This window comes from Sorex araneus, chromosome 3 (assembly GCF_027595985.1).
Source record: "Sorex araneus isolate mSorAra2 chromosome 3, mSorAra2.pri, whole genome shotgun sequence".
Classification (NCBI taxonomy): Eukaryota; Metazoa; Chordata; class Mammalia; order Eulipotyphla; family Soricidae; genus Sorex; species Sorex araneus.
Window position 1 is genome coordinate 43,099,353 of NC_073304.1, and position 23,314 is coordinate 43,122,666.

Genomic DNA, 23,314 nt, shown 5'->3' on the forward strand with positions numbered 1-23,314 from the left:
CCCTGGAGTTGGTTCCTGCTCCTCTAGTTGCCTGCCTTGGGCTTTGTCAAATTCTGGGGGGGGGGGCGGGGGGGGGGAGAAAACAACAACAAGCAAAACAAAAACAACCCTGCTCCCGCACCTGGAGGCGGGTCTCTGGCTTCGGGGACCAGAGGATGTTTAAAAGCGCGTCAGGAGTGGAAGAAACACGTCAGGAGTGGAGTTTGGGGAGAGTTTGTTCTCGGACTTGTGGTCTGTGGCTCTCTTGCGTACAAGTCGACCCCATGTCCCCCCAGCTCCTCCCTTGCCTTCTCCAATGTCCCCATGTCCCCCCAGCTCCTCCCTTGCCCTCACAGTGGTCTGGCCATGTTGGAGCCGGCCTGGGCGTATTTTTCAGCTTCAATTTTGCTTTCTGCATCAGGTCCGCACCCACACTGCAGGCGTTGGCTGCAAAAAACACAGTATCCCCCAACCTCACCTTTTGCAGTCTCTACTTCTCTTTTTTTTTTAAAAAAAAATATCCATTTTATTGTATGGATTTTTCTCTCCCCTCCCTAAAACAAAAACGAAACAAAAAGAGGTGGGGTGGGGGGGAGAGGAAGAGAGTCAATGAAAAGGAAGGCGAAGGTAAGGGGAGGCCTCCCTGTCCATCATTTTAATTATACAATTAGTTCACATGCTCTGGCCCATAATGTATATTTTAAGCGGAGCCCAGTGTCTTTCAAGAACATTCTGGTAATGTCGGAGGCCTGGATTTGTTGCCTGTTCATCCCCCCGTGCAGCAGCGGCCTGTTTTCCTCCCCCTGTTGTGTGTTTTTATTATTTTCCCTCTGGCTTAGATGTGTCAATCATTCTCTCGCTGCCATTGGTTGGAGAGTTTGCGTCAAAAAGTTGCCAGAGAGGCGCTTTCTCAGCAAATCTCCCTGAGAGCGGAACCGACCTCAGCTCCAACTCTGCCTCCACTGTTATTAAAAATAAAAATCGCTCGAGCGGTCCTTACCACGGCTACTTGTACGTATCAAGGGGCCCACGCATGTTTAGAACTCGAGCCACTTTCCCCCTTTTCTGATGTTAAAAATTTTTTTTCCGCTGACTTTTTTTTTGTTTTTTAATGAAAGGGTGAAGCCTTTGAGGTTTCTAACTCAGTGATCTTGATTTCTTTTAGGATAACTGGCTGTTTGGAATTTTGAAGAATAATTTTATTCCCCTCCAACCCCCCCCCCCATGCGGCTGTGAGGTAAGTGCTTCTCTATCTTGTCGGTCGGTCTGTGTTCTTCTATATGTGTCCTTCTGTCTTTCATCACCTCAGTACCTCCATTAGACCGACCGATGAACCTCTGCGAACGCGGAGCCCTTCCGAAAGCCGTTGTACTTCCCTTTACAAATGTTGGAGGTGTAATGGGGGACCTTTATGCCTGAGAGAAGAGGGCGGGAGTGGGAGTAAGGGCGGGAGCGCGCTCTCGAGATCGCGGCTCCTGTAAAACCTGGTGGAAACCCGGCGAATCTGGTGTGGCAGTTTGGGGTTGGGGGGTGGGGGGGCGTGTGTGGTTTTGTTTGATGTCAACGCCCATTTCTGGGCTTCTCCCTCCGATCTTTGCGTTTGGGCCCGCGGAGGTGGTTGGGGTCATTTGGATTGCTCCCAAGGACGTTTTCTGAGTCCAAGACAAAAAAGATGCAGATGCAGTTAGATGAGTGGACAATCATCACTCTTATGATTTAATGCTAAGACAGGCGTCTCCGCGGACCCGCGCACCCCACGTCCGGGGACTCACGCTCCTACCCGCGGGGCTGGCGCCGCTGCCGCTGGAGCCCAGCTCGGTCCGCAAGGGTAGAACCGGGAAGCCCGAGCTCGGAGCCCGGCAGGCGGAGAGCGCCGGCGGCGAGTCGGCCCCGAAGCTCCAGCCGCTCGCATTTTATTAAAAAAAAAAAAAATTCCCGGGCCCCTCTGCCCCCCTACTCCCTCCCAGCCAAGAACTGCTCTTAGAGGTGACCCGTCTGCGCTCGGCCTTTTTGCAACGGTCTCCAGGTCTCCTGCTTTTTTTTTTTTAATCACTCTACCATTTCGGCGCCAACCCCCCACCCCCGCTAGCTCCTCTCTCTCTCTCTCTCTCTCTCTCTCTCTCTCTCTCTCTCTCTCTCTCTCTCTCTCTCTCTCTCCCTCTCTCTCTCTCTCTCTCTCTCTCTCTCTCTCTCCTCTTACACACACACACACACACGTCCCTGTGTTGCCGGGGTCCCAGAGCTTGGTCTGCAGGCTAAGTGCGCGTGGCAGAGGCGTTGGGCACCCGGACTTTGTGGGGGCCAGTTCAGAGACCGCCCAGTGCACCTGGGACAGCTCAAGCTGCGGTGCAGGGGGAGGACGCGGCTGGCCAGGCTGGGGGGCGGGCGGAATAGGGGAAACTGCCGTGGGGGCCGCGGCGGGGCCGGCCAGCGCGCCCCAGCACCCCCTCCTAGCCGCGGGGAGAGCGGGATGTAGTGGGCCGGGCGGACATTGAGGGCTGCGCCGAGGTCGGGACGCGTGTGAAAACCCTCCCAACAGCTCCGCCTTGCAGCCGGCCTCAGCGGCGGCGCAGACTGCAAACTGAGAACCGGGCTCTGCGTTTGTTCCGACTAGGACTTTGGAAATCGGTGCTCTCTCAGCACGGACTTTCCCGAATCCCATCCACCGAGCTGGCATTTTGCTTCCTTTGCTACTGGCCTCCGGCCCTGGAGGCCGGGCTGCACCGACCCTCGAAGGGTGGAGGGAGACGGATACATCGCCCTTGGAGATTCCTCTCTCCATCTTAGAGTTTGGAGTTCGCATTTTCCGGCTCACTTGGGGACTTACTCCGTTCCCCAAAAGTTATTAGCTCGGGAGGGAGTTGGAGCGGAAACTCCTCCCCCCAAAGTAAGGTACCAGTCCTTGCGGAGAGGCCTTGTTCACAGAATTTCAGAGTCAAGGCCAACCCTTTTGGCACGTTTCTCCCGCCCTCCCTCGCGGGTGGCAGCGTTGTCTGAGTCCCCGAGGCCAGAAACTTTTTCCCTCGAATTCTTCAGCCAGAGGCCAGCTCCTGCTGTTGTGCGCTGGGGACCCCCCTGCCCGCCTCCTCCCGTTTGCTCCTCTCCTCTCGGTCGTCGTGGGCTCGCGAGCCGCAGGCCCACCGGTTGCCAATCCGCGCAGTTTTGTTTCCTTTCCATCATGCAGAAAATTAATCAGCGCGGACGAGAAGCAGAGCCGAGCGCGGCGGCCTGTAATTAAGGGACGTGTGCCCCTCGGATTATCTCGTTAGTTTATCAAGAAAACATTTATTATAATTAATTCTCGGACGAGGTAATTATTATTGAGCGAGGACACAGCAACTGGTAGATGGGTTCCTTGTAAGGGGGGGTGAGAAACGGGGGCGGGGGCGGGGGAAACGACAGATTGCATGAACTGACCGTTAGATATAAAGCGGCGCGGGCTGGAGCGGGAGGGGAGGCTGGACTTGAGGTGCCCGGGCCGCAGGGTTGCGGAGCTGCGGGGCTGCGGGGCTGCGAGACCGCGAGACCGCGGGTAGGAACGCCGGACGCAGACACTCAAGCCGGGAGGTGCAGCCGCGGGCGGCTTCGGGAACTCGCCGGGCAGCCGTCACCTGCTCCTTGTAGGTAGGAGTTGGGCCTCCGAAGGAGTGCTATTGAGGCTCAGGTTTTCTTAGAAAATGGGTTTCTGTCTCCCCTTCTGGGCTCGATTGGGATGGGGCGGGAGTACCATGCACCGGCCCGGCTTTGAAAGTTCCATGCCAGGGATCAGGGCGGCTTCTTTGGAGAGGGCGTACCTAGGCTCGGCTGCTTGGAGTACCTGGGAGTTTAGTGGGTGGGTTTTTGTTTGCTTGCTTAGTTTTGCTTTTTTTTTTTTTCCTTTAAAGAGGGAATCAGTCGTAGCACTGAAAGAAAAAGTTGATTCCAAGAAGTCCTTTTGTAATGGGAAGCGCCAAAGAACTGCTAGATAAGCTCTTTTTCTAGTGTTTTTCTGTTAGTGCTTTTTACATTGGAACGTGTTACTCTGAGGTCTGATGCGGCAGGCATTTCTAAGTGGGAGAGAGCGCTTCATGTAAGGACCCTTGCAAGATAATGTCTGTGTGCATCTGATGGGATTTTTGTGTTTTCTGTTTTAGTTCAGAACTTTGCAGTGCAGTTTGTATTCAACAGAAAAGTCGACTTGTAGAGGCCATTTCAACAATTAACTCAGTATTTTAAAGCAAAAGCCTTTGTAATCTTCCAAATATAACTGTCTGGAGTAGAAAAGAGAATAAAGTCTTTGTTGGAAGAGCAACTATATTGGTTTTAGGGATGAAATAATACAAACTCCTAGAGGGGCATTTCTAAAATTACGAAATCCTCAGCTCTGAGGGTGGGAAAGTTTAAGTTATATGTTTGGAACTTAAATTTAGGAAAAGTTTTAGTAATTGAGTTCTGTTTATGGAACTTTGTGTCTTGAGCTCTTAAATTAAGTATCGATACCTGGAGTCTTTAAAACTCACTAGAACCTTTGTCAAAGTTAAGAGGGAACTTCTCCTAAGCCTGTATCCGCCATTTTGAAGCAATCTCTCAGTGTCAAAGTTGCAAAATAGAGATCCTTGCAGATACAAGTGCCATCTTTTAGGGAAAATAAAAGCCTGACCTGCAAACTGCCAGCCTCTGTTAACACCTATTTTGGATCCCTTTGCTGGTGGGAGTGAGAGACACTCCGTTCAAGAAAGTAAATAACTTTTGTTTTTTCTTCTTTTCTTTTCCTTCCTTGGACACTGAAAAAGGGGGGGGAAAGAAGAGGAAAAAAGGACTGTAAGAAATTTGAAAGTTAGGGAGACATTTTTTAAGTTTCACAACTCTTAATGTTGTTTATCTACTTTCTTCCAAAACAAAACACAAAACAAAACCCCAGAACAAAACACTCTGAAATGTGCAAAAGGCAGCCAATTCACAGGAAATTGCTGTAACAGCTGAGGACCCAAATGTCGGAAAATTTGCTTCCCGCAGAATCTGCAGCCTCCACACATTAAATTCAACATGGAAGCGGCTTGCACTACAAATGCACACCCTTTCTGCTTGCAAATGTGGGGGGCTGTCATTATCTAATTGGTGAGATTTTAACTTCGACTTAAGAATTTCTCTCAGCCCCCCCTGCCAATCTTGAATACTTTTTTGGGGGGGCAGTATGTTTAAATATTTGATGGGTGTCGATTAAAAGTTAAATACTTGTTTGTTTAGCCTTAGTCTTTAGACACATATAATCAAGGTTCTCCAAGACCCTAATAAATCTGTTACTTACCTCGAAATCTAATTACCCAGACTACTAATTAGGTGAAAATGATGACTGGAAATGACTTCAAATGTGGAATAATAGTGGCTGAGCAGTTTTCTCAAGTTTGTCGATTAGCAAGTTGGTATTTTAGATGTTAAATACATTGACATTTTAGGTTCCCAGCAGCTGAAAGTGGTAAAAAGCTAAGATAATTAAAATCTGCCTTGGAAAGCCTACAGACTGGGGAGAGGTAGATTTCTTGAATTGTTTCTTTGTTTCTCACCAATGGGCTTTGTTATCAGCATTATTTATTTAGCCAAAAGAGTTCTTTGTCTCTGCAAATGGCCCCAATCAAGTTTTGTTTGAGACAATTAGCTAGTGCCAGCCAATGAGTCCTATGCAAATGCAGGGATAGGAATGCAGTGTGTGCATTTGAAGGCTTGGGGTTTTGTTCTTTGGGGTAGGCAGATTGTAATTACTTTCTTCAGATACTTAAAAAAAAAGTTTAGAGTGGGGGTGGGGAAAGACAGGTTTATCTGGTCTCCATCCCCTCTAGTTTCAGAGCAGCCGGGGGGTGGAGGGGTGGGGGTGGGAGGAGTGGGATGGGGGGTGGGGGGGTGGGTCTGCACGTCCTTTAAAAGCCTGTGCTTTGCACCGCCGAGGCTCTTTTTACTTCGTGGTGGAACGTGGAAGAGCTGCTGCCTGCAAAGCAGTCAGCCAGCACCTCTGTTTGTTTACTTTGTCTAGTTCTGCTACTCCAAACCCACCCACCAAGGACCCTGAATCTGTCCACCCCGGGCGAAGCCAGACCTTCCGGCTGGGTCCCCCCGATTTGGGCCGACTTTGCGCCTCCGAACAACCTTAGCATGATGTCTTATCTTAAGCAACCGCCTTACGCTGTCAATGGGCTGAGTCTGACCACTTCGGGCATGGATTTGCTGCATCCCTCGGTGGGCTACCCGGGTAAGTGACGCCTCCCACCCACCCACCCCCGGCAGGGATTGTAACCCGCCCTCCCCCACGCCTCCCCGAGGGGACAGAACACCATGCCCTCCCCCACCCCCCCAGCTCTCGAGGTGGCGGTCCTGCTGTCCCCGCCCCAGCCCCCGGCGACCTGGTCACTGGGTTTTCCTCCCGAAAAGCTGCTCGGGGGGCTTTGGTGTTTCCCGGCGCTGGGAAGAACCCGGACTGCGGGGAAGTGAGTAGGTGGGGCTGTTTGTAGAAGATCCGAGCGTTCGCTTCTGGCTGGGAGGCGCGCGGAGATGGTTACTGCTCTCCGCACGTCTGTTGGCCAGGAGGCCCCAGCCCCCCCCCCCCCCCCCGAGTTTCAAACCTCACATCCTCAGCAGTGCCTTGAGAGTTGCCCTGAGTCCTCCCCGCGTCCCCGGGGGCTTTCCCTCTGACCCTCAAGAAGTACCACCGGGAATCCCCAGCGGGCTGATTTGCAACGGGTGTGGGCGTTTTGCTTTCGGGTGAGCTCTAGTCTCAAAATCCTGGGAGAAGGAGCCCGAGGACCCATGCCCCCATTTTAAAGATGGAGGAACAAAGGCCCAGGGGCTCCTAGAAGCCCGAGCCCCCTTAGCATCAAAATAATGCGCCCCGCGGCTCCGGCTGCAGGTCTGCGAACCCCTTGGCTTCACTCCTCCCCCACTTCTCTCTTTAGGGGCTGATTGTGAAGACTCCCAGCACCCCCGCCCTTGTTTCATTTGTTATGTTAGCTTTCGAGGCGATGCTCTGGCTGTAGCCACCTCCAGTGGATTGGGGGAGGGTGACCCTGGGGGGAGGGCGGTGGGTGACTCGGGACCCCAAACGTTCGCTGGTGGCGCTGGAGGTGGGGGCTGTAGGGGCCGTGGAAGTGGTAGGTTCGGGCTGAAAAGTGGGGAGGCCCAGGAGACTTGCGTGCCGATGGAGGGGTGAGGGGAGTCGGGACCCCACACCCCCAGACACCCAGATGACTGAGAAACTGCTCCCCCACCCTAAAGGGCCCTGGGCTTCTTGTCCCGCAGCCACCCCCCGGAAACAGCGCCGGGAGAGGACGACGTTCACCCGGGCTCAGCTAGATGTGCTGGAAGCGCTGTTTGCTAAGACCCGGTACCCAGACATCTTCATGCGGGAGGAGGTGGCGCTGAAAATCAACTTGCCTGAGTCCAGGGTGCAGGTAGGGCAGACGTAGACAAGCCCTTTACCCACGTGCCGCCCTCTCCTGCGGGCTGTGTGGTCAGGACCAGGAAAGACCCAAGGAAGGGTCCAACTAAGCACTTCGACAGCCAACTCATTTTCAGGTTGCTTGATTGCTGATTTCCCCTGAAACTCCTTTCTGCCCCCCACCCCCACCCCACCACCTCCTTTCCCTCCCAGTTCTCTAAACTAAGGAGTTGGCAGGCCAAGCTTGCAAGGTAAGAGTTACCCTGGGGTGCAGTAACAGAGCAGTCTTAAAATCCTTAGCCTGAAGGACAGATTTCAGGGATAGTTACATTTTCTGTTTCCTCTGTGTGGAAACTCTTCCCCCTCAAGATGGAGAAATAGAATGAATGACTTGCCCAAGGTCACACCTTAGTTGGGGCCAGTGCCAGTCATTACAAGCATCTGGTACTCTTCTTACCAAGGCATACAGCCCTAGTGTTTTCTCCAAGGGCTTAGGGATTGAAGAGAATTTGCAGTAGTTTTGCAGATAAGTTATCTATTTGCTAATATCCCAGTGGCAACTCCCCCCCCCCCTCCACCACACACACCTTTTCCGTTAGCTGGAGAGGAAAAGTTAATTCTAGATCTAGATGGGAAGGTGTTCTGTACATACACCTGAGCTGGATCTTCAGTGAGCGCAAAGCAGTGTGAACTAAGACCTGGAAACAGGATGGGAGAGGTTTTTAAAAGCCTCTGTGAGCTTGGACCAAATTCTTATCAATGGCAGAAAACAAATGGCTCTGATAGGGTGGTGCGCTCAGCCTCGTGACCTTCATGCCACAGTTAGTTAGGGCATTGACTGGAGAACAAGAGCCGCTAAGAACTTGACGCCCAGCAAGTCCTGGCTGTTTCTCTAAAATCCCTCACATACCAAACACTTGCTCCTTCATTGCTCAAGGTGAATGGAACTGACAGAATTTTGCCAATTGCAAGCAGAGGCTTAAGTTCCTAAAGCAGCAAGCATGGAACAGGAAGCAGAATCTCTGCTTGGTGAGTGGCATAGTCCTGAAGACAACAGACTACCGTGTCAGAGGGGGAACTTAAGTTTGTGCTCACTAAAATCAGTACAGACAAGTCATCATCCCACTTCCCTTCAAGGAGGTTTCTGTCAATACTGACTTGCAGACCTTCATGCTTAGCAGGATTTATGCTCCCTGGAGTACTTTTTCTTTCTTTCTTTCTTTCTTTCTTTTTTTTTTTTTAATATTTTAGTTGACAAAAAAGTGGAGGACTGGAACCCTTTGCTCCATGCCAATATAGGACTTGAAACTCTGAGAGTGTCTTCGTTCCTTGGTGTGTTCAGTGTTTCTGTTACTTGGTGTGTTCTTGTTGCTTAACAGAATCATCTTTCCTCCTTTGTGCTTTTCCTCCAAAATACAGATTCTATTCCACGGGAGAATATCCCAATAATAGGGCTAGGTCTGAGTGAGTGTTCATGTATGTCTGAAGTGAAATAAGAAAAAGTGAGGTGGACACTATTTTAGCCATGTATTTTTGGTGGCTAACTTAAATTTTATTGTGTGGGCTAGGAGTTAAAGCAGGGCCTTTAGACAAAGCCTCCCAACTTTCTTCCAGTCCAGGAGCGTGTATGAGAGTGCCGACTGTAAGGTTTGGGGTGGCAGGAAGGATTGCCCGCTTTGTCTATGAAGGACATGGGAGTTCGTGAAACGTGTTAAAGAAGTTCCTTTTTCTTTCAAGGTGTGGTTTAAGAATCGAAGAGCTAAATGTCGTCAACAGCAGCAGCAGCAACAGAACGGAGGTCAAAACAAAGTTCGACCTGCCAAAAAGAAGACTTCTCCAGCTCGGGAAGTGAGTTCAGAGAGTGGAACAAGTGGCCAGTTCACTCCCCCCTCTAGCACCTCAGTCCCAGCCATTTCCAGCAGCAGTGCTCCTGTGTCTATCTGGAGCCCAGCTTCCATCTCCCCACTTTCAGATCCCTTGTCCACCTCCTCTTCCTGCATGCAGAGGTCATACCCCATGACCTATACTCAGGCTTCAGGTTATAGTCAAGGATATGCTGGCTCAACTTCCTACTTTGGGGGCATGGACTGTGGATCTTACTTGACCCCTATGCATCACCAGCTTCCTGGACCAGGGGCCACACTCAGCCCCATGGGTACCAATGCAGTCACCAGCCATCTCAATCAGTCCCCAGCTTCTCTTTCCACCCAGGGATATGGAGCTTCGAGCTTGGGTTTTAACTCAACCACTGATTGCTTGGATTATAAGGACCAAACTGCTTCCTGGAAGCTTAACTTCAATGCTGACTGCTTGGATTATAAAGATCAGACATCCTCATGGAAATTTCAGGTTTTGTGAAGACCTATAGAACCTCTTTTTGTGGGTGATTTTTAAATATACTGGGCTGGACATTCCAGTTTTAGCCAGGCATTGGTTAAAAGAATTAGATGGGATGATGCTCAGACTCATCTTCTGATCAATGTTCCAGGAGGCATAGATGGAAAAATGAAGGGCCTTCAAGGGCCTACCAACCAGCAACCTGAAATGGACAAACCAATCTACTTAAGATGCTGTCATAGTTTTAGATTATTGGTTTTCCTGATTTGCAAAGTGATCAAAAGCATTCTAGCCATGTACAACCAGACACCACCAAAAATTAAACTAAATTGTGAGGGGAAAGGAGAGAAGGACATGGCCTTCTTAAGCAGAGGTGTTTCGATGTTTTAGCCAATCCTTGGTTGAATTTTAGGAATGGACAGTGTCTTGAGCTCACTCACGTTTCATGACCAACTGGTAGTTGGCACTGAAAAACTTTTCAGGGCTGTGTGAATTGTGCGACTGATTGTCCTAGATGCACTACTTTATTTAAAAAAAAAATAATGTTCATAAGGAGTCAATATGTAGTTTAAGAGACAATCAGTGTGTGTCTTATATAAATGGTACATCTGTGGTTTTTAATCTGTGCTAGACTTCAAAACTGTGATCTCCTGTTCTTGTATGCAACCTTGAACTCCACCTCTGCAGGGGTTCTTCTGTGATTAAATAGGTTATACTTATAAGCAAAAATCAGAGCAACTGAGTACTTATCTAAAAAAATTACTTTTGGCTGGAGGTGCACTGCACTGAAACTTGACAACAAAATGTCTCTGGAAGAGGAGCATGAGAAGAGAACAAAAGGACACGAATTTCATCTGTGATTTACTGTTGGTAAGCGTAGCAGTAAAGAGACATTGGTCAATTGCTCTGACCTGATGAATTTATAAACTGAGATCATTGTCGTTTATGCTTGCAGATGTTAACTGGAAAAGTTATATATGCATAAACCTTTTTCTTCTGGATTTGGCAGATATGTATAATTATATTAAAATGGTTCTAGCACAACATTTGGTTCAGCTTAATTTTATATACTATTTATGAATGAGAAACCTAGATTCAGCTTCTCCTTTCAAGGCATATTTTTCTTACATCAGAGGAGATATGTGTAAATTTTGAAAATTTTGTATCGACCAATCTATGGAGGAGCTAGATATGAATGACTATGGTAAAGAAACTTTATGATTCATCAGGTTTACTTTAAAATTTGTTAAGATCTTTTACTACTTGTTCTTCTCTCCCTGCCCCACCTCCTAACAATTTCTTAGGCATTTTTTAAAGTATGTTTTAGCATTGGTCCATTGCAGAGGCAGAAAACAAAACTACAGAAAACACAGCTGTAGTGCCCCAGAGAAAATGAGAATGACAGGAATTCCTTGTTTCTATCCTCTTATTTGTTTAAGAGAATTTTTTTTAACTTCCCCCCAAAATCTGAGGTAAACAGGAGAGGGAATGTAATCAGAATCTGAAAGCAATTCAGGCAGAAATGATTTCTGAACAAAAGAGTTTCAGAAAAGTTTTAAAACCTATAATTTTAGTAGTTGAACATAAGGTACCTGGTCAGTTTTTTTTTTTTTTTAAGAAAGTGCTGAAAAATAGTCCCTTCTCAGTTGTACCTTCTTTTTGTAAACTAATCACCAGAAAAGACAAACCAGCCAATGACCATGGTGTGCCTCTGGCAAAAGCAATATTTAATTTTAGCTCCAATGCTCTTAAAGTTGCTCAAAACTAAGTTTGAGTCTGGATGGCAGTGTTTGCAATGGTTAAGCAATTAATTGCCACCATTTAGTATTATCATTTTGTTTCTGGCTATTTAACATGACCGTTTGTTCTTTTTGGAGCCTCATGATCTTGCCTAATAAGTACTTTTTATTTTGGAGTAAAAGGAAGTGGAATAGTTTACACTGAACACAGGGCAAAACTTGTTGGCTAGATTTTCCAATACCTACTAATCTTCACCGCACTGTAGTTTACAATGAAGAGAGAAGTTGCTGTGTTTCTACGTTCTAGGTTTACATTTCCTAGCCTAAATCATGCTATAAAATCCCAAAGAATTCCCTCACTGCCTCAGTTTCCAGGGTGTTACTACACCAGATCAGGGACGAGCTCCCCTCTTAAAAGCACTCTGACGAAGTTCTTCGGTCCAGTTTCTGTGAATATCTGAAAATAAAGGTCAGGGGGGAAAGGCAGAGCCCTCTCCGAAATGAAGAGTTCCATCACCTTAGCGCAAATTAGTTGAACAGACCACGCAGTTAAATCCCTTTGATTTAGGGCAAAGTTTCCTCTGATTGCAGGCTATTGCGGATGGGAATCGGGGTGAGAGCAAATTTACAGACGTGAAGAGAATTCTGATCGCTCCCGGCCCAGCCGGGGTTTGATAAAAATTAAGCCCAATAATCATAATACTTGGTTCTGAAATGACACCGACCTCCAAAGACCTCGGGAAGCTACTTCAGCTGCTTGTTGGCAAAGCGCAACCCTCGAGCCGCGGATGTAATCTTGGGTGGGGAGGGGGTGCGGGGAGTTCTCGCGACAAAGATCTGTTGCCCAAAACCTTTATCTTCCCTACAAAGACTTTTGGCCCTTTGTATTTCACCTTGGGAGTGTTTCTTCCCTTCTATAGATAAGGAGAGAAATTCAATCAAGTCAATTAAGTTCCGGCTTTCGAAACCACGTTGTAGATAATGGTCAGTTCCTCCCGTTGGTTCCCATTCGGGCCCTGCTAATCTCCCCTTTCCTGTGCGCACGCAGCCTGGGGCCCGCGCGCCCTGGGGGTGGGGGTGGGGGGTTGCAGGACTAGGGACCCTTGGAAGTCTAGGGCGGGACTGCGGGGACAAACGCCCAAGTGGGTGCCCCGGCCACCCGCGGGCTGACCCTGGGGGAGCGCCCGTGTCCCGACGGCCAGCTGCGGAGACTAGGGAAAATAACTCGCATCCCCCACCCCCACTACCCGGCCCTGCAGCACAGCGGGAGGCCGAAGCCCAGGGCGCCTCTGCTGGCTGCAGCCGCCCTCTGCGCCCCAACAGCCCTGCGGGACCTCTGGGCCGAGCCTGGGAGCCTCGGCTCGCGGGGGTTCCCCTCTCCAGCTTTGGTCTGGCCCCGGGCCGGGCTCGACACCCAGGTCCACGGCTTGCGGACAGGCCCCCAGGGCGCAGTGGGGCGTCGGGAAGGGCCTGCGTGGAGCCTCCCCGAACCCCGAAGTCAAGCTTCCGGGTTCACCAGCCTGAGTGCCAGTCACTCAGGGAATGTCACTACCTGCCCGAGTTCGGAGGCCTTGGCCGGCTGCGGGATATTGGGATGCATTACGCCCAAAGGGAAAAAAAAAATGGAGCAGAGAGGCAGGCCTGGGGCCCGGGAAGAGGAGCTTGCGGGGCGGCCGAGACTGGGCCTTATCGTGCCCTGTGGTCTGGGACTTCCGCGGCCCGACAGACGTAGCGCCTATCGCGCGCCCCGCTGAGTCAGTTAGTTGAAGCCCGGGAGAGTCAGCCCCTCGGGGAAAACCGCGCGTAGGTGCATGGGGCCGGGGGCCTGGAGCTGCGGGCTCCGGACCTTCTTTGGAGTCCTCAGCTCAGCCTAGAAGCTTTTCCTGAGCCGGAGGATTCTCAGTGAGTGATCCGTGTCTCCTCCGTTTCCTTCCATCTCCCCAGATTTCGTTTGTAATGGAGGGCTCTGCCTTTTCCTTTTTGGACCCGCACGCCCGAGGGAGTGCTTTTGGGGGGGGGGGGCAGGGGATAGCCCGAGGCAGCTAGCCTCTTCCGGTTACCTGCTAGGCCTGGTCCTTGGGTCCGGGTGGCACTTCTACTTAACCAGAAGCGGGCGCTCGGTGCCCGGCCCCTGGCGCACACCGCACAGGTTTGAATCCCCATCTACCACTCAGGGAACACCTCCCGTTGTTTGCCGGACGAAGCAGAAACCCAAAACCAGGCATGCCAGTATTAGGTGGTCCGTTTCTTGCATTCAGAGAAAAATCTGTTTTTATCATGCAAAAGAGAAATACACAAAGGAGTTGGGCTGGAGACAGGTGCATCCCACTCAAATGTAAACTGGACCTGGCTGAAAAATCTCTAATGGGAAGATGGAGCTGCAGAGCCTGGCTCAGCTCCGAGTGAGCCTGCTTGCTTTGCCTTTCCTCCAGGTCTTCAAAAAAGACCGATGTCTCATTTGCTGACTGGGAGCGGGCCCAAGAGCCAGCCCACATCTTCCTGGTCAGATCTGAGCCCAGTGCCTTGAACATCTGATTTTCTCTCCTCCTCCCTTAGCACCCTGACAGCACAGCATGTCCTGATAAAACACAGTCCCTTTAGTCGGCCCATGTTAGTCCTTGGGTTAGCTTGATACAAAAGATGGTGAGCCTTTGGGACTTGCCCCTGGGGTGGGGTGGGGGGGGCAATAAAACCCACTCCAATGTTTTTTGGTATTAGGCTCTGAAACGGCACAGATTATTGGATTTGTCTCGGACAGAATTTACATTACATGTGAAACCGTAGTGCTCCAGTGCCTCGAGACACATTGTACAGGATTGCTCAGAGTGCCTATTCCACACTGCCTGTTCATAACGACATGAGACTTGAAAATCAGTGGATTTCTTAAGTTCTGATTTAAAAAATGAAATTTAAGCATTATTTGGAAAAGGTAGGTTTTCTATGCCCCCCCCCCCCTTCCAGCTTTGGTGGGAGCAGTTCGATGGAAACGGAACCCAGTGAGAAGCTGAAGGCAGAAGTGATCTGTTGATCAGCTCTGTAGCAGAGTGGCTGGTGTGGAGTAAGCCAGCATGGATTTGAAAGGCCTTCCACCACTGGCTGGCCCCATAAGCCAGGGAGGTCCCATGTCTAAAGAGAATCAGGGAGATTTCTCTTCTACGAGCAGTGTGCTTTATATTTTAAAACCAACCTGATGTTGATGGCAAACAAACAATAAGCAGGCTGAAATAAAGGGGTCTTACTAAAAAGTCCAACGGTAGAAGCCAGCTAGATCAGGCTCTCTGGGGGACTGTGGGCTTCGAATTTTGTTTTTCTCCTAGAGGGAAAAGGCAGAACAGCATGAAGCTTCTGACTCACTTTCATTCCTTAATCTCCCCTCACCCCTTACCTTCAATTCTTGGTGGAAGGAAGCATGAAATTTGGGGTGGGGGTGGGGAGATGGAGAAGAAACAGTAATAACAACAGAGAAAATATAAAAGAACACCCCTGCCCCACTACCACCAGAACCCCGCCGTTTCCCTAGTGCAGAAATCTGGAACCGGCCAGTTTCAGCACCAGGAAGAGGAAAGCTGTATTTGAAGAGTTCCCTGGAACGTGTCCTGGTGGCCTGGAACTTCGCTTGCCTGCTGGTGCAGAGAGAGGAAGCCTTTTTGAATTGGGGAGGGGGGTGTCTCCTCCTCTACTTGACAGCACTAGGATACATTTATAGAGAGGGCACAAGATGTTAAAAATAATAATAAAATTAGACGCCACTTTTTAGCAGCTAAACGAGGACTATTGCCCCTTTGAACTGCCCGTGGTGGGCGCAACTACCGCTGCTTTGGAAGTCGCACAAACCGCAGAAGCGCACCCCGCCCCGCTCCATCGCTTTCCCGGTCAGGTGCCCCTTGGAGGCAACTTTGGGGGCGAGGTGGGAGTGCTGAAAAGGTTCACCATCCCCCTACATCTCTAGCCTTAGCTGGACTCTCCAGAGGCCTGAGGCTACACTGAATCCGGAAAACCTGTCCACGCAGCTTCGAGTTTGTTAAAACCTGCTCCTCAACCAAGAGTCCCATTTTACGCTCCGGGGCTATTAATAAAAATCTCCTTAACATTCAAATGGCTCTAAAGTGCGTTGGCAGAGGATTATCGAGACCAAATGGCCGTCGTGGGTGATGGCCAGTCCGAGGGGCGAGGTGGTGGAGTGTGTGCAGGACCCTCCCTCCCTCGCTCCCCGTCCCCCAGCCTGCTGTCCCCCCCTCCCACCCCCGCCAGCGCCTGATAATCAGCACACAGCCAGACCACGTTTGAGCTTGGGACACTCTTACCGACCGCGCACGGGAAACACGCGCGACACCGTCATTAACCGGTTCTAAGGACCCCGAGTATTTTCTGGAAAGGGCAGAGGGGACGCCTGGAGGCAGAAGGTCACCTCCAGTTTCCCCAGGAAGTTCCTGCAGTTCCAGGAGGGATGCAAGGCGGGATGGGGTGTGGGAACGTTGCGGTTGTGTGCGTGTGTGTGGCAGGCGGTTGGTGTGGGGGTGGGGGGAGCGGTGGGAACTGGGGCAGAGCGAGGCCTCGCCCGGAAGCCTGGGTTTCCCTCTTTCAGCACCCCTCTGCCTCGGTCGGTCTGGGAGCAGAGTCCCTGAACCAGGCTCGCTCTCGCGGGTCCCACCACGTCCTGCGTGCTCGCAGACTTGGGTGCGCACCGGCGGCGCGAAGCCTTCGCCTTCAGGACTGTGTGCGCCCTGGACTGGGTCGCTGGAAGCGGCCGCGGCTCCAGGGCAGGGAGAGGGGTTGTGGGGTTTCAAGGAAAACTGGCGAGTGCGCCGCGGTCCACTCCTATTTCTCGCCCAGCTGCGCCTTTCGGGGTTGTAAAGCGCTTACTGGTATCGCCTTCCCCGCCCCGGGGCTCCTTCCGGGGGGCCTGCGTTATTTGGAGGGTTCAGAGAGAGGACCGGGCGTGGCCATGGGCACTCAAGGGTCCGAGTGGCGGCTTTCCGGTTCAATGGAGGGGGTTAGCGAGCTCGAGACCCCCCTGAGAGCTCTCACTCCCAAAGTGGGCCTCGAACCCTGGGTGCCCTCGGCCCTGCGCTGCAGCACGTCGCCGAGGCAGAGGTCATCCCCGAAGGAGGGGGCCGGGGATGACGTGGGCTGACCCCCACGCCTCCCCTCTCCATCCCAATTTCTTCCACCGCTTTTGAGGCATCGAGCAGAGCGAGCTTTCGGGAGACTCCAGGAGGCTGTGATGCCCCCGGGTAAGAGCCGAAGTGAGCGCCAGAGCCTCTACGGCGCGCCCCCGGACTCCTCCGGGCGGTGGGGGCGTTGGGGGGCGGGGACTGCAAAGCTCCCTCCTCCTCCTGGTGCTCCTGCAGGTGAAAGGCGCCGCTGGGAGACTGCTTGTCTCCCCAGCCCAAGACCTGGCCGAGCCGGGAGCATCTCTAGCTTGTCTGGGGGCCTTCACCGAAGCGCACGTCCTCAGACCCTGCGGCCGTTGGCGGGAGGCGTCTGTGTCCACCCCAGGCCTTGTAGGCAGGTGCCAAGACACATTTATTCATGGTGAGCGACGCGTCCCCAAATGAATTCTGAGTTCTGAACACCAAGGGTGCACGTATAAAGCTTTCTCCAAATCCTTGAGCTAAGTCAAGCAAGTATGATGACCTTTGAGCAGTGTTTGGTTGGACATGTCCAGCCATTCTTACTGCTAAAGTCATGAGGTTTTGTTTTTAAATAAGGAAAACTTAAATCTTTTTAATCACATATTAAAATTGTTATGTAACCTATCTATATTGTGTATGCATTTGGATGCATAATTTAGACCTATGCTGGAAATTAGTAATTAGGTCCTTTTAGGAAAATAATCACAGTAATATTCTAAATTTCAGATTGATGTGAGTCTAATTGAAATGCAGTTTTTAATAGCTTTATTTTTACATGATCAAATTAATTTTATTTTTAATTATAATCTGAATCGGACTTTTGAAGCTCTAGGAGGCTAAAAGCAATACAGTTTGTTTATTGGATAAATACTTTTTTATTAGGTCTTAAAACTGACCGTACATAGAGCCCTCTCCTCTGCTTTCAGAATGGAGAAAAACGGGGCAAACTTGCCTGTACTTTTTTCAAGGACAAACTGAAATAGTCAAAGCTAATTTGATCCCTGCTGTTTTAAACAGGCACATTGATGGGTTCAGAGAGATGGTACAGAAGGTGGGACTCTAACTTGCACTATGGTTGACCCAGTTTTGATTCTAGCACCACATATGGTCTGCTGAACACTGTCAGTAGTGATCCCTGAGCACAGAGCCAGGAGTATGCCCTGAGCACAGCTAATGTGGCCCTCAAACAAAACAAATTAAAATAGTTGCTTTCACTCTATCTATGCCCCTCCCCCTCTTTCTTTTTGTTTCTATGTGAATATGTAATTCACACAATCAAACAAACAAAAAAGCAATGCCTGACCTATTAGGTTTTCTGGGAGATTTTAACTTGGGCTGCAGACTTCCTCTGAGGTTGGTAAATTTCAAAGCCTGGGTAAATTCTCCCTGTTATATAGAAAATTTGTGAGTGTGTTCAGTGCCATTTTTTTGGTTTTGTTTTTGTTTTTTGCTTTTTGGGTCACACCCAGCGATGCACAGGGGTTACTCCTGGCTCTGCACTCAGGAATCACCCCTGACGGTGCTCAGGGGACCATATGGGATGCTGGGAATTGAACCCGGCTCAGCCTCGTGCAAAGCAAATGCCCTACCCGCTGTGCTATCACTCCAGCCCCTTGTTTTTGTTTTTGGTTTGCTTTTTTTTTTTTTCTGGGAAGATGTTCCTTAGTTTTACTAAAATTCATAAAAGGGTCACTAACCATTCAAAAGTAAGTATCATTGGTTTTAGGATATCTATGTTGTGAATGAAGGGGATCTTGGAAGTAGAAATTATTACAGATTTGGGGTCAGAGGGATAGTACAACAAGTAGGGCACTAGATATGGCCCCAGGAACCCCTCTAGGAGTGATACCTGAGTGCAGAGCCAGGAGTAAGTCTTAAACATTGCTGGGTGTGCCCCCACACAAGTAAGAAAACAAAACAAAACAAAAAAGAAAAGAAAATAGAAATTCTTAGAGATCTTGGTAACAGTGGCAACTGCACAAGATGGTAGCTTTAGAAATTTAAGGTGGTTTTTTTTTTTTTTTTTGCTTTTTGGGTCACACCCAGCGATGCTCAGGGGTTACTCCTGGCTCTGCACTCAGGAATTACTCCTGGCGGTGCTTGGGGGACCATATGGGATGCCGGGGATCGAACCCGGGTCGGCCGCGTGCAAGGCAACCGCCCTACCCGCTGTGCTATTGCTCCGGCCCCAATTTAAGTTTAAATTTAACTTTTTGAGACTTTAATTTTTGTAAATGAAATCATTTAGAGAATCACTTTTGTTCTAAAATTCTAGCTTGTTAGTCCTAGTTTGAGTTACTGCCCATAAGAGAAAGTAAGCAAAAGTTTTTTTCTTAGTATTTATATGTGATGGGCTGGAGCGATGGCACAGTGGGCAGGGGTTTTGCTTTGCACGCGGCCGACTCGGGTTCATTTCCTCCGCCCCTCTCGGAGAGCCTGGCAAGCTACCAAGAGTATCTCGCCTGCACTGCAGAGCCTGGCAAGCTACCGTGGCGTATTCGATATGCCAAAAACAGTAACAATAAGTCTCACAATGGAGACATTACTGGCGCCTGTTCAAGCAAATCGATGAGCAACGGGATGACAGTGACAGTGACAGTGATCTATATGTGACATGTAAAGCTGAAAAGTTAGGTAAATATTTAAATTACTCAGATCAAAATGCTTAATTTTAATTTCTGTTTTTGGTCTTTGGGTCATACACAGCTGTGCTCTGGGGTTACTCCCTGGCTTACACGGGACATTCCCAGTGGTGCTAAGGGAACCAGGACTCCTGGGCCTCTAACCTGGGACCACACACATACCAGGCAAGTGTTCTACCACTGTTCTGTAGCATCAGTTCCAAAAGGCCTCTAATCAAAGCAAAATAATTAGCATTATAGCACTGTAGCACTGTCATCCCATTGTTCATTGATTTGCTTGAGTGGGCACTAGTAATGTCTCCATTGTGAGACTTGTTACTGTTTTTGGCATATCAAAAATGCCACAGGTAGCTTACCTGGCTCTGCCGTGTGGGCGGGATACTCTCAGTAGCTGGCCTCCAAGAGGAACGGAGGAATCAAACCCGGGTCAGCCGCATGCAAGGCAAACACCCTACCCTCTGTGCTATCACTCCAGTCCAATTAACTAACACTATAACACAAAAAATCACTTATTATTCCTAATTTTAAAAGTTTACACATGCCTTGCATACATAAGACCTGGGTTCTCTCCTAGATACCACTAAAAGCTAGGGGAAAAAATGAACTAAAAACTTCAGAAAAATCATTATGAATTGTTTCCTTTTATTTTTTTACACTTAGAAAAATTTACCAACCATGGTCCAGTTCTCAAAAGATTCTGCTGGGGCTGGAGCAGTAGCACAGTGGGTAGGGTGTTTGCCTTGCACGTGGCTGACCCGGGTTCGATTCTCAGCATCCCATATGGCCCCCTGAGCACTGCCAGGGGTCATTCCTGAGTGCAGAGCCAGAAATGACCCCTGTGCATTGCCGGGTGTGAACCAACAATCGAAAAAAGAGAAAAAGGTTATGCTGAAAGTTTTTGATTTTCTTCTGAACTTGGTAGTTAAAAATGGATGAAACAATAACTAAATAAGAAAGGTGAGACCTTCTGGCTGAGACCAAAGAAAGGCATGTCAATGCTTCTAGGTAAGGATTTCAGGATCAGAATTATTCCCAGTCACCTGAAGGGAACCCAAGATTGAATTTAAATTCAGTGCCCAGAGGTCTGTTTGCAGAGCACCAGACCTTGCCAGAGCATTTTCCCTGCTCCTTCTCCTCAGCTTACTTCCAACCTTGTCTAAGAGGATATCTTCCATTAGTGCAAGAGGAAGCATAATCTACGGGTTTATTTGGCATTTGATCTTTGTACAGAGACTTCCATTTAGAGTAACCATTGCAGCTAAGATTTGGATCTGGTCCCTAAAATAGCCTGAACCAGGTGACCTCAGGCAAGTAGACTCAAGATACTAGCAATTTATTTTATATCAGCTCCCAAGCCATCACCAGATGATAACAACCGTTGGACACTGTTAATCTCAGCTTGACTCAAACTGGTGACCGCAAGGTGAAAGGCAGGGCGTTATCTCTGAGCAATTCATGTGGCCTTCCACAGATTGCCAGTTGGACCAATACAATTGAAGCCTCTTCTCCAGTGGCTACTTTAAAAATTTCATATCCAAAGTCTTTGGTCTTTGTTGGACTGGAAGGTAGGAGGGCTTTATCAAGGGAAATGCCCAACGGCCAAGATGTGGGAGCTTAGAATCCAATAAAAATTAGAAAGATTGAAAAGGTAACTGTCTGTGTTCCTGCTCAATCAACTTTGAACATCACTCAGACTATGACTGGAAAAAGCCTCTGGAAATGACTGTTTTTGCCAACAGTAAGAGGGAAAGGGGAGAAATGTACCTTAAGAAGTAAAAGGCAAAGTCCTATTTAGAATTAGTTTCATTGTTTTGAAAATGGCTTTATTTCTGCAACTTGTAAGGTCAGTACTGATTATCACATACTCATTTGGTCTAAGTTCTGGCTAAGGGGAATGAAAAGACTGAGTTTTGTGTATAGAGGGAAAGGGAAGATTAATGGAATAGGTGTATTGGGAAATAAAAGCAGTTTCTGCCTGTTGTTGCCCAGAGAGAGGCCAGACTAAAAGACCTGTGGCTGAATTACGACTCCTAGCACTTCTCAGTAACAAGAGGAAAGAATTTTAGCTTGTATCCTGGTCCCAAGCTCTCTAGTCTGAAGTCACAAAAACATGCCTTTTCTGTTGGGTGCCCCTGCACTCCCATCTTTTGGTTGTAAGGATTCTATGTGATTTGGTAGATGACTCTCTGAGATGATTGTTATTTAAAAAAAAAAGGAGAGGCTTCAAAGACACTGCAGCTATTTTAATACTATGATTTTAGGGTGATGAATTGAAGTGCATGATGCACAGTAAAAGTAAAAACAAATTATTTTATGTGTTTTGAGCAGTAAGCTCCTTTGGACAGGATCAAAGATCAATTTGACTTGCAGAATTTCACTCAGAAGTAAATAACTCCCAGAGGCATCCTACAATGTTTCATAACTTTTGGCTCCATTGTCACCTTGACTTTTAAATTAACTGTTATTTATAAATTCTGTTCAATGGTTTGGTACCTTCTCCCAAAATGATATGTTAAATAAAGTCAAACTGTTATTACTTATCGCAGGATGGATGCATTGTATATAACTGACAAAGGGACACCCCTATGATAAAGAGCCACTGATAGATAATGTGCATTTTGTAACATCGGGTGACAGTAGGAGACTGAGGGATGGGGGAGAGGCATGGAATAGACAATGAAGTTTTGTTACTGCTCAAGCCTGACTTTGGTTCCAGTATATTGCCAAAATAATGTATAGAAAGTAGAGAGTCATAGCAATTGCCTGGTCAAATAAGAGACAAAGCATGTTTTTCCATTTTGGAGGCTCTCTCTCTCTCTCTCTCTCTCTCTCTCTCTCCTTAATGTCTACCTGCTGCATGAAAGGTAAGAGCTGTTAAGGAGTGAAGGGCTGGGGAGGACCAATCTGGGGTCTCTCTGCCTGGCGCATCTTCCTGATGATGATACAATGGAGATGTGATTGTCCTCATATTGAAATAGTTTGCATATATCTTAAATTGCTAAGCAGATTACTGGACTAGATGTTTTACTTATCCTTTCAAAGATCTAACCAAATCATAAACTTCCTACTTTGCACCAATCACATCTCATTATAGGTCTAGAAATTTTGCTCCTTCCTTCCTTCCTTCCTTCCTTCCTTCCTTCCTTCCTTCCTTCCTTCCTTCCTTCCTTCCTTCCTTCCTTCCTTCCTTCCTTCCTTCCTTCTTTCATTCCTCCCTCCCTTGTCCCCTCCCTCCTTTTTCTTATTTATTTATTGTTTCATCCATTTTTGACTATCAAGTTCAGAAGAAAATTGAAAACTTTCAGCAGAACCTTTTGAGAACTGAGCCATGATTGGTAAATTTTTCTAAGTGTGAAGAAATGAAGAGAAACAATTCATAATGATTTTTCTGAAGTTTTTAGTTGATTTGTGTGTGTGTGTGTGTGTGTGTGTGGTATATAGAAGAGAACCCAGGTCTTATGTATGCAAGGCATGTGTAAACTTTTTAAAATTAGGAATAATAAATGATTTTTGATGTTATAATGTTAATTAATTGGACTGGAGCAATAGCACAGCAGGTAAGGCGTTTACCTTGCATGTGGCAGACCCAGGTTCAATTCCTCCGTCCTTCGCAGAGAGCCTGGCAAGCTACTGAGAGTATCCTGACCGCACAGCAGAGCCTGGCAAGCTACCTATGGCGTATTCGATATGCCAAAAACAGTAACAAGTCTCATAATGGAGACGTTACTGATGCCCACTTGAGCAAATCGATGAATAATAGGACGACAGTGTTGCACTGCTAAAATGTTAATTGTTTTGTTCTGTTTAGAGGCCTCTTGGAACTATGATGATATAGAATAGTGGTAGAACACTTGCGTGATATGTGTGTGGTCCCAGGTTAGAGGCCCAGGAACCCTGGTCCCCTTAGCACACTGGGAATGTATAAGCCAGGGAGTAACCCCAGAGCACAGCTGTGTATGACCCAAAGACCAAAAATAGAAATTAAAATTAAGCATTTTGATCTGGGTAATTAAATTATTATTCCCATGAAAAGTTCAGTCTGTGGAGAAAGTTTATTGTTTCCTCCCAATATTGAAA

The 23,314-nt window shown here is 48.5% G+C and overlaps 1 protein-coding gene across 5 annotated transcripts; it reads left to right on the forward strand.

Moving 5' to 3' along the window:
- The first annotated feature begins 855 nt into the window (after positions 1-855).
- Positions 856-10,755, forward strand: OTX2 (orthodenticle homeobox 2). 5 transcript variants are annotated; one of them, XM_055131997.1, is made up of 5 exons: positions 856-990; positions 1,145-1,216; positions 5,987-6,202; positions 7,222-7,397; positions 9,122-10,755. In XM_055131997.1, the coding sequence occupies exons 3-5, from the start codon at positions 6,106-6,108 to the stop codon at positions 9,740-9,742; spliced, it is 894 nt and encodes a 297-aa protein (XP_054987972.1). In that variant the 5' UTR covers positions 856-990; positions 1,145-1,216; positions 5,987-6,105; the 3' UTR covers positions 9,743-10,755. The 5 variants fall into 5 exon arrangements, with proteins under 5 accessions (XP_054987972.1, XP_004601829.1, XP_054987973.1 ...); XM_004601772.2 differs by having other exon boundaries at positions 7,246-7,397; XM_055131998.1 differs by lacking the exons at positions 856-990; positions 1,145-1,216 and adding an exon at positions 3,152-3,289.
- Positions 10,756-23,314: the final 12,559 nt, after the last annotated feature.